Raw genomic sequence first — 11,325 nt, 5'->3', positions numbered from 1 at the left:
TACATACATACATACATACATACATACATACATAGAGATAGATAGATAGATAGACAGACAGACAGATAGCCAGATAGGCGGGCAGACAGAAAGATGGAGAAACAGGAGAGTGGAGGTCAGACACGATGGTTTGTTAGATAAATGGATAGACGCTTATTCTATTGAAATTTTATTTCGTTTATTCCAATCCATTCAGCAATGGAGCATATTGAATCACCTGGAGTAACAGAAGTGAGTGTTGTTCACATTTGAAGCTTAGGATAATGAACTTTCATTGCTTGATTTTTACTTTTGCCTTTATTCTTCTCACTAAACATTGTCAATATGCTATCGATGGTTCCGGGGTACAAACGTTGAATTTGACATTTAAACGCTCATTGTTTATTCTATTGCATGAAGCCCTGTTCAAGCTTGAAGTATTATTTCTTGAACGTAGCTTCAAGAGATTTTCCTGACTTTAGGTTGAATAGTTACGGGATCGATAGTTGGCTCATATTTGCACAGACTTAGACCTCAACGTTTGATCCGTCAATAAAATGTTTCTTGGCCGTATTTGGAGGCTCCAACTCTCAAACAACTTGGCAAACTCTCACGTCTAATCGAGTACCATGATTGTGATAACGAAAAAAACCCGTCCAAGAAGCACGAGGGAGGTAACTAAAGTTCACCTCAAGAAGTCCATTGTTGCTTATCTGAGGCTCACCATCCAGAAAACTATCCATTCTTCCAGCATTCTGCTACCTGATGCAACTTCCTGGGTCGCCTTGTGAACTGTTCGACACTTGGTAGGACGTTGGTTCGTTTTCCAGGATGAAGTGATCCTCTCTGTGCTTTGCTGGAGACATGGAGGGATATAGCGGGTAACCGGGTTCAATGCCAGTTTCTGTCCAACAGAGTGTTGGGGTTGTAGGTACCTCAGTTGTTTGTGGTAGGCCAGCCATGTGGTTTCCCTCGTTGTCCCATTGTTTCCTCATAAGATTGTACCGAAAAAAATGACGTGGTTGTACGGCAATAGATCGCTGTCGTTTCTGATGTTGCTCTCCGTGAGGCTGATATCGGCAAAGACCTCCCAACCCCAATAGATAGATAGATAGATAGATAGATAGATAGATAGATAGATAGATAGATAGATAGATAGATAGATAGATAGATAGATAGATAGATAGATAGATAGATAGATAGATAGATAGATAGATAGATAGATAGATAGATAGATAGATAGATAGATAGATAGATAGATAGATAGATAGATAGATAGATAGATAGATAGATAGATAGATAGATAGATAGATAGATAGATAGATAGATAGATAGATAGATAGATAGATAGATAGATAGATAGATAGATAGATAGATAGATAGATAGATAGATAGATAGATAGATAGATAGATAGATAGATAGATAGATAGATAGATAGATAGATAGATAGATAGATAGATAGATAGATAGATAGATAGATAGATAGATAGATAGATAGATAGATAGATAGATAGATAGATAGATAGATAGATAGATAGATAGATAGATAGATAGATAGATAGATAGATAGATAGATAGATAGATAGATAGATAGATAGATAGATAGATAGATAGATAGATAGATAGATAGATAGATAGATAGATAGATAGATAGATAGATAGATAGATAGATAGATAGATAGATAGATAGATAGATAGATAGATAGATAGATAGATAGATAGATAGATAGATAGATAGATAGATAGATAGATAGATAGATAGATAGATAGATAGATAGATAGATAGATAGATAGATAGATAGATAGATAGATAGATAGATAGATAGATAGATAGATAGATAGATAGATAGATAGATAGATAGATAGATAGATAGATAGATAGATAGATAGATAGATAGATAGATAGATAGATAGATAGATAGATAGATAGATAGATAGATAGATAGATAGATAGATAGATAGATAGATAGATAGATAGATAGATAGATAGATAGATAGATAGATAGATAGATAGATAGATAGATAGATAGATAGATAGATAGATAGATAGATAGATAGATAGATAGATAGATAGATAGATAGATAGATAGATAGATAGATAGATAGATAGATAGATAGATAGATAGATAGATAGATAGATAGATAGATAGATAGATAGATAGATAGATAGATAGATAGATAGATAGATAGATAGATAGATAGATAGATAGATAGATAGATAGATAGATAGATAGATAGATAGATAGATAGATAGATAGATAGATAGATAGATAGATAGATAGATAGATAGATAGATAGATAGATAGATAGATAGATAGATAGATAGATAGATAGATAGATAGATAGATAGATAGATAGATAGATAGATAGACTAATAGGTTGATAGGGAGGTGGTTGCATTAATGGCTTGATGGAGTGGTGAATAGACAGATAGAAAATCAGTGTTCTATTTATGGGGAAGGACAAAGTTCAGGATAAATAACTAACCGGCAGAGAGGCTTAGTTTCAGTGCAACGGAATACTTCCAGGAATGGGTCAGTAGCTTAACCTGACGCGAGCTTTCGACCTTGAAGCAACAACTACGCAGTGATTTTGTGAAAATTCTATTCGTAATACAATGCGAACTTTGAATGCCAATGCACATCAATAGATAATAATAAGTGGCGAAGATGTTCAACATTCAGGTCATTGAATAACAGGCTAATGAACCTCATAGTGACGAAAATGCTTAGACGCAGAGGGTAATTTTAAGTTCACGAGGAACTGATGCTTCTTGTGGAGAGTGGACGTTGGCTGAATTCACTCCCCATGCAGAGCGTGGGTTTACTCATGCTAATGAATAGCTCATACTACTAGTTTGTACTCTAAACCAGTTGACTTAAAGCTGGTTGAGTAAAATGAAGGGCAATTAGTCATACGAAAGCGATTCATTCTATGTCTAATTCAATGAATCTGATAAGTAAGAACTCGATATAGTGGATTGTACACATAGATTACTCCCTATAAATGGGGTCAGTCTACACTGAAAAGTTGGCGGTCCGGAATCGCTCTTTGATAAAGCTCCTCATACTACTGTCAGCTAATGTGTGGCTCAGAGGTATAATAATTTCAGAGAATGACATTCACGTGTGAAGCCGTCACTCAAGGAAGCAGTTAACAGGTGACCGGGTGACGTGTTCCTGCGATTGAAGGTTAGCTGCTCGAGGCCGAACGGTCGAGTGTTGAACCATTCGCTGGGAGTTCGCGACGAGTTCCAAACTCCCTACTGGAGTTTCGTGAGATGCGCACTGTTGAAGCAGCTCTTCATCGCTCCTGCGTTTATTCAGCACAGACTTGCTCGATTGACGCGCCGAAATCTCTCGCACTGACATAGTACATTTGTCAACGTGAGACCTCTAAGAGCCAACAGATGTCTGTTTGCTAATGCGGATCGATCAGGCGGCCAAAAGGACAAAGCAAGGTGTACCACGATCTTGGTGGGTTGTCCGGAGGCCAATATTACCAGTAGTTCTCCGTATTTTGGTAGTTTCCTAACACTCTGTGTACATATTGACTACATGATCGCTTGTTATCGACGCCGTCCGACCAAAAGTCAAGGTCGATAGGTCAGTTTTTCTTAAGGAACTAACCAGATGTGTTAGTTTTGGTGAGCTGGTGTCTCCTGGACTATCGTTCATCAGTCACTCCTTCTCAGAGTTAATTTTTGCGACAATATATCTTGTCGTAGCCATCCAACTCAATTTTAGCTCCACATTCCTCACTAGGCATTGTCTCGTTACAGAATGAAGCAAGCCAACCGGTGGAAAACGGAACAGTGACTGGTAAGTTTTGAGTTCAGCTCATGAGCGGATCAATTTTTAATGTCGTTTGAGGCACATCAGCACCACTTCTACATTTCCAAACAGGCTAATCAAATGAACAGATCTTTGGTCACGTGAGTTTTCAAGGCGAGTGTTTGATGACCTACAAGTCATGTGGAAGATGTCTGGGGACTAGATAACTGCACGCACTAATTACATGCCCATAAGTCCGGTCCACTGCGGTGGATAACAGGCGTTTATGCTGTGCATAGTTGTCATGTTCTAATCTGATTGGAACATGCTGAGTGACGTTTTGACTTTACACTGATTTAAGTCCAAGCTTTTTAACCGCCGCGTGGACCTTTCAGCTAACCAGGATCGAATAAACACACCATCACATTTGAGGCACAATCAGATGTCAACCACAGAGTGACCTGAAGTATGTGCTCACAGGACAGACTGGTTGAATCCCACCCGTTGGATACTAGATGCTGGTGATCCTAGCAAGTCGGATAAAGTGATGGTGAGATAACTAACCGGAAAATACTGTTCTCCCGGGTCTGGGCTTTTTTCGTTTTGTTTTCCTCTCCTGACCAATCAGGTAGCTTAGCAGGCCAGAAAGGTGTCATCAAACAAGTGGGACTGAGCACAACAAACCCCATAATTCTGCCTTGAATGTCGTATACGAACTAAAATGTGGCTGTTGACGGAATTCTTTTGACAGCGTCGATAGGGGGCGAGTTAGACGTGCCTCAGAGCTCTGGCGCCTTCATATGGGTCGGCTATCCAACAGATCGGGCAATAAACCAGGGATATTAACCTGGAGTCTGCCTCATTCAGTGAGAAGCACATCTTGCCGTCTGGCATAGAAGCGTTGAGGTTCGTACTCTGTCGTTATCCGGAGGCAAGCCATCCATAATGACCGAACATCACATCATTTTGCCGGATGTGTCACGTGCAGGACACGGACCAAACGAAGGCGTGTCCTAATTGGTCAGAATGCCAGCCAATCCGGATCGAGCATCTTTGACTCGATGCTTCTCGCCCCCTCAAGGAGGTTTTAGGACGGCCTTGTGGAACACTCTGTGACTACCCTATAAAGACAGTTTTAATTTTCCTTTGTCTCCATAAAGGGCTGTGTAGAGCTACCGTGCCTTTTGATATACCATAATGGGCGGAGCAGGAGGCCAAGGGACCGATACAGAGTTGCACCACCGTCCATCGAGGAACAACCGTGGTCTCAACCGGCAAATTTTTGAGACTAAGTTAGTCAGTCTCAAACGAAAGAGCTTGCGTGCACCAAGGACACTGATATACTCCTCAACTTACCTGGAATTAAGATTAAAAATGTGATCAGTTCCCAGTGTAACTAGCCACATCGCACCTCTGTATTCCTTTTTGTGATATGAACTGATAAAAATGTCGTGAGTAAGACGATCCTACTGGTCGAACCCTGGCATAGTGAAGTCGGAATAGAACTCGGTCCAGACTGTGGGAGAGCTGTGAATGAATAGTTACTTTGCGTTGAATGAAGTCAATAAACTGTATACTGCTACAGCTTCACGAGTGATTAGCCTAACTCGTTATCAGGTCATATCACCTTCATCCATATATTCTCTAACTTTCCACGCCTTTCAGATGCTCTGGGAGCAAACAATGAGGATGACGTTTCAGGAGACTCCTTCCGACAGAAGTTGACCACCCTGCATTCGATAAACTTAAAATTTCCCAACATTCAGACAGGCTCTGCGGACAGTTTGGCAGATAGCAGCTTGGTGAGTGGAACACCATCCGTGAGATGTTACTTGCTAACGTATGAATCTGACGTTTGGTCGTAAAAGTTTCGTCACCAAGCTAGGAGACGTCAGTATGACTGGCGCAGCGTTAGTTTGCAGGTCTACTCACAGAGCAGCGTGATAACAGAGTCCTGGAAACTAAATCAGTCTTATTGTCTGGTCCCGTTTCATCTGTACTTGAACTTGAAAGTTCCTTCGGGGTGCTTTCCAGTCCAGGAGATTTTCCACACCAGGTAATTGGTTCCTTAGTCCACAAGCATTTCGAACCGAGAATCGCGTGAATGATCACAGTGCTGGGAGAACTGGGAGTTTTCAACTGAAATTTCGTCCGGCCAGTGAGACTAGCGTACGCCGAAAAGTCGAGGATCACTTCAGGGGTATTTCTTCCTTATTGTGAATCATCAGCAGTGCATTACATCTCCCGAAACTTCTGTGGGGAGCTTGGAACTCGCGGCCAGTGTTTCAGCAGCCAACTGTTCGGCTATGAGCGGCTGACCAGCAGAGTGATTAGTTCTCACTCGGACAGAATATAGTGCCACTCATCTTTCAGTCATAGAAACCACGTCACGTGGTCACGTAACGATTGGCTTTTCAAGTGACGACTTCTCAGTTGAAATGGCCATCAAAATGTCGAGGTTGTTTTAAGTATGCCTCGTTGACTATGTGAACAGTTCGACATTCGTCGTTGTGTGTGATTGGCTCTTATACTGTGTTCCTAAATACCCGGTCATTTAAAGTACAATGCACACATTAAATACGTTTTGCCGTCTCTGTGTAGAACAGCAGAAGCATAGCGATACTATGGGAGGACATTGGAATTTTAATGGACCTTCCATTCCGCAATGGAGGTCATTCTGCGCTGAATCCGCCGGCAACTAGTGTGTATTTAGCGAATATACACTCATTTGCAAACTAATTTGGTTTTTCGAGAGACTCACCTGGAACCTGATGAGCCCCAAAATGAGCGAAACCGGTCTTGGGTTGTCGACGGATTTTCAGCAACCTTATGAGTAGTACATTACAAAGATACAGTGTGTATCTACTCTGCGGTTTCCAGGACCTCACTAATCTTCGGGATATATCAAACTAGCAGTCTTCCGTTTGGCCGTGGGGGGTGCTCAGTGGTGTGAATCACCCTGGTGATTCGTGGGATAAATACTACTGATAAGTAGTAACAAGTTCGAAGTAGCTACATACTGCCCTTTGGCTCTTCAGCACAGACTGATCTTGCTTGGAGGATGAAATTCTTATTCACACTTCATTGGTATTCATGCATTTATGTGGTTGCAACATACACCTATACAAAGCTTAATTTCCATATTTGGAATAGATTAATTACCTCTAGAAAAACCACTGACTTCCAAAATGCGCCACCTGGCGAGTTGTGAGAACATTTTCCGATGCTGAGGGGAAGCGACCAAGAGTTGGAAAGTCAGTCACCCGGAATCGGAATGAGGAAACACTAGATGGCAAACTCATTCGAGTTATCAGCTGCAGCCCTCCTTGGTGGGACCCCGGGGCTCGACGCAACAGTGGCTACTGACAATGGCAAACATGGTTCAGTCAGGCGGTCGGTGGTACTCGTGCATCAAAGCTATCGCATTAGGTGCGTGACTTCCCAGTTTCCTGAGATAATCGACCATACCACCGTCTCCAATGCTTGACTATATGTACCTTGCTCTCCCATTTTAACAGCACAACCACCGGCCAGTCGCTACGCTCAACTAAGCCCTTAAAACGCACTGAAAATGTCACCTCGATAGGTGGTGAAGCGTTTACAGTCAAACTGCCTAGTTCAGCGAACAAACCAAGGACCATCTGCGCTATCTGAGCCACCAACATTCTCCGCTTCTCCTGATGAGTCCACACCAGATGGGGGAAGCTTTCTACTCGGGTCTCGTTCATCGGTAGCGCATTTCCTTGGCACTGCCGGGGTTTTGAACTCCGGACATCTGACATGCGAGATGAGCGTGCTCTCACTACTCGACCTGTGCACACTGGACACATCTGAATTTTCACGTCTGTAAACACGTGTAGTGTTCATGGTTGAGTGACCTGATTGACGTGACTGATTTGCCCGAACGCTCTAACTTCAACCCAGTAACTGTCCCAGTTGAATAAAGTATGCGGAATTACACAAGCTAGACCTTCACAAGACACTCCCTCACTCTCTGAGGTCACTTGAGTTTCCGTTCAATTGACCGGCTGTCGATCTTACAAACGGCTTTGGGTTCCGGATCCTGGGTCCAAGGTCTGAGAAGTTGGAAGACGTATTCTATGTTGAATTCGCATACAGGACAGCAGTCACAGCGAACCTTCAAGATCCCGTAAACCTATAATCCTTTTGAGACTTGCATCCGAAGTGGAAATTTGGTAAAGCTGTGACATTGCTCCTGGTGGTGAACTTCAAATGATTCGGTGCCCTTGACAAAGTTGGCTATCCATTTACAGTGGTTTGGCTTGCATTCTATGTTTATCCAAACTTCCCTAACAAGGTACTTTACTGGTAGTGGGCATAATCACTTGACAACAAATTCCTTAACACGCCGCTCATGCATTACGGATGGTAATGAAGGAGGGTAGGCGAGATGGCTCAGTGGTTCGAATCCGACCTCTGCCTCTCGACGTGCCCCTATCTAGGCTTGGGCACCCTGGCAGTATCCCAGCCATCGTGCTTCATTTCACCTGAAGAGTGGAAAAGAGCCAGAGGCGGCCAAACAATGACTTGGCAGCGAAGTGTGGAAGCCATTACCAGCAAACTCAACTGCGCCGGTCATTGCTGTCTTCCTGGATGGGGATCCCGAAACGGACTACACCAGTAGTTAGAGACATTGTCAGACATGGGCCAGTCACACCCTCGATGGGGCTTGTGCATTCAGGCTATTACCTTCCATGCATAGCTTCTTTCTCAATCCCCAGTCCATTGACAGTGCTGTATTTAGACATCAATTTATCAGTTCTGTTTCCAATGCGCAGCTATCTACCCCCCCTCCCAAAATCATCGGCGAGCAAGCTGTGGCAGCTGAAACCGTTGTACGATAAGTAAGCGGTTCTTACAACTGACAATGATGATGATGATGATGATGATGATGATGATGATGATGATGATGATGATGATGGTGCTTCCTCCGGGTGGCGTGGCATTTAGGCACCGAAAGGGAGCTACAGCCAAACGGTATTTTCTACGGATGGGAATTGTTTGCGTTTGGTTTTCATGTGTCAGCCCGGTTCTTTCGATTAACCACAAGCCACAAATATATTGCCACCGAAAAGGATGAATGAATTCACAAGCATTGGAGCAGATTTTCTTGTCAGAAAGTTAGCGTTGACTCATTCTGCGGTTGTCCGATGTAGTGCGGAATGGTGCAGCTAGATAATGAGGTTGGTAGTTTTGTTACAGGAGCTCCAACGTCTGCGCAAATGAGCCATATCCGTCTTAGCCTCTCTGAAAGTCCCAAGTCTAATTCTGGTTTCTAAGAAAAGAAAGCGGCAGTTTGCTTTTCAGAACTTTCCGACTTTGTCATCTTTTGATCACATACACTCATTACAGGGCTCGGTGAGCGGATCTCCTTTTGAATGGCCACTTACTTATGTTAATCGATAGGGCAGCTGATCAGTAATTGAGAAGGTCCTACTGGTCACGTGATTGATTTGTTTAAAGTTAATCTTTTCTACTTTTCGTGGAATAATAGTGTCCCAGTGGACGGTTCCATATTTCCGTACGTGCTATCCATCACATCGAATGAGTAAGGTCTAGACGATGTCATTTTTCACCTTGATTTTATGTTTGATAAACCGTGACTCACAGATTTTCGTGTGTCCATTCAACAGGAAGGTCTGGCGCATCAAGACCTCGACTCCGATGGACACCGTGTACATCAGCTACTTGCTATGAACCGACTACGTGAGTAAGTGAATTTGGTCAGTGCCCATACAAACGGCCTAAACCGTAAAATTTTTGATGCTTTCAAAGAAATTTCACATCACACGATTACCCATTACTTATATTTATTACTTATTCATTTATTTATTATTTTATTTATTTATTTATTATTTTATTTACCTGGTAAACATTTATTCGAGGGATACCACATTACAATCTTGAACCCACATCACCAACTTGGTTTAATTACTGACCGAATCGTCCGAGGTTCGAACCCACCCCCGAGACTTCGTTCTCCCCTCTCCAGGCTTGGGCTAACTGACAATATATCTCAGTGCTTGTGCTTCCTTCGGTTAGTGAGGTAGATGGACCTCTCTTGTTGAGATTCTGTTTGCTTGTTAATTGATGTAGTGGTCGAAACTTTGGATACCCCCCCCCCTATCCAGTGAGGTCACCTGTGTTTTTCCAATACAATTTTTGTCCACTGCATTTTAGAGACCAAAAGTACTGCGATTTGGTAGTTCGGTGCGGTCAGCATCAATTTCCGGCTCACTCTAATATCCTGGCCGCCAGTTCAGAATATTTCGATAAACTGTTGTCCGAAAGCAAGTCTTCCACGGTTCCGCGGGTCGTTGAAATTCAGGGCGTGGATGAGACCGTGTTCGCGGATTTGATCAACTTCATCTACACGGGCAGTAAGTGCGTTACTGATTGGTTCAAACTTCATTCGTGATTCCATTGTGTGTCATACCCCATAACAACCAGAAACCAAAGATTTATGTTCCCACGAACCCTAACAAGTAGTCCACGTAAGATAAGACACAAATAAAGACGTGAAGACTGCACCGAATAGTGGTTTGCGGACGTGGTTCTCCAACAATTTGGCTAACATCTGAGTTCACATTTCCCCCATGGTGTCGTTAATCTGCTGCTGAAAGAGTCTCGAGACATTGGGCGCCCCAGGAACTGGTTCATCAGCATCGTTTGCATGTCATAGAATGTCTGATCTGGCAGGCAGACACTTGATACCCGATTTTAATAAATGAAACTCAGATGAATGCCGAGTTGATCGACACGTCAGATCCATTTAACACCCGAAAAGTACGAGTCCAACGAACTTTTATGGATCATACGTTTGGAATTTTCGAGCAAATCGTTTGAACAAATGTCACAACCTACCAAACAAGACCGATAAAGCTAAATCTTCTCACCTGACAGAAACAGCACTATAAATCAACATATGGCAAATCAAGTCAGTGCGCGAATCACTATGGGTCGGGCCGTGTTTGCAAGCAGCGGAACTGAGGCATCTTCAAGTATTCGACAACTGTTTTCTCGGACCCACACCCAGCCTTGTATCAAACACCGGAATCTGCTTTTGTAGGACCATATATATATATATATATATATATATATATATATATATCGTTTGCCAAAGAGAGTGTTGTTTTCCACAGTGGCACAAGAAGAGAGTTGACCAAACTTTGAATTTGGCAGAGTGCTGGGAAAGACATTATGTGTCCCAATCAGTGCGTTCTCTGCACTTCGCATCGCTGGAGGTACTACAATATATGGCTGGTAGTCAATATCAATGGCGTTCTTGCTGTTGTTTTATACTCGGGTCACGGGAATGATATCCTGAATGTGTGGGCTATTCAAAATCATAGTGTTAGACCAGAACACTAACCGAAGCATTAGTGTTGAACACTGATGTGATGACGACGGGGTTGATGATGATGATGATGAAGTTGATGATGATGATGATGTTGTTGATGAGGATGGTGATGATGATCATGATGATGAGGAGGAGGATGAGGATGATGATGATGATGATGATGATGATGATGATGATGATGATGATGATGA

At 42.5% G+C, this 11,325-nt stretch overlaps 1 protein-coding gene across 1 annotated transcript in view; it reads left to right on the top strand.

Annotated features, from left to right (window-relative positions):
• T265_14361 (hypothetical protein) overlaps nucleotides 1-11,325 on the top strand; it is a gene marked incomplete at both ends in the record, with an annotated part of 30,383 nt that overhangs the window by 4,127 nt on the left and 14,931 nt on the right. The window contains 5 exons of the mRNA XM_009173301.1: nucleotides 197-231; nucleotides 3,762-3,801; nucleotides 5,419-5,555; nucleotides 9,408-9,484; nucleotides 9,955-10,154. Of these exons, the coding sequence (XP_009171565.1) occupies nucleotides 199-231; nucleotides 3,762-3,801; nucleotides 5,419-5,555; nucleotides 9,408-9,484; nucleotides 9,955-10,154 (487 nt within the window). The remainder of the gene's footprint in view (nucleotides 1-196; nucleotides 232-3,761; nucleotides 3,802-5,418; nucleotides 5,556-9,407; nucleotides 9,485-9,954; nucleotides 10,155-11,325) is intronic.

This window comes from Opisthorchis viverrini, assembly GCF_000715545.1.
Source record: "Opisthorchis viverrini unplaced genomic scaffold opera_v5_182, whole genome shotgun sequence".
Lineage (NCBI taxonomy): Eukaryota > Metazoa > Platyhelminthes > Trematoda > Opisthorchiida > Opisthorchiidae > Opisthorchis > Opisthorchis viverrini.
This window is presented reverse-complemented; position numbering and strand designations above follow the sequence as displayed.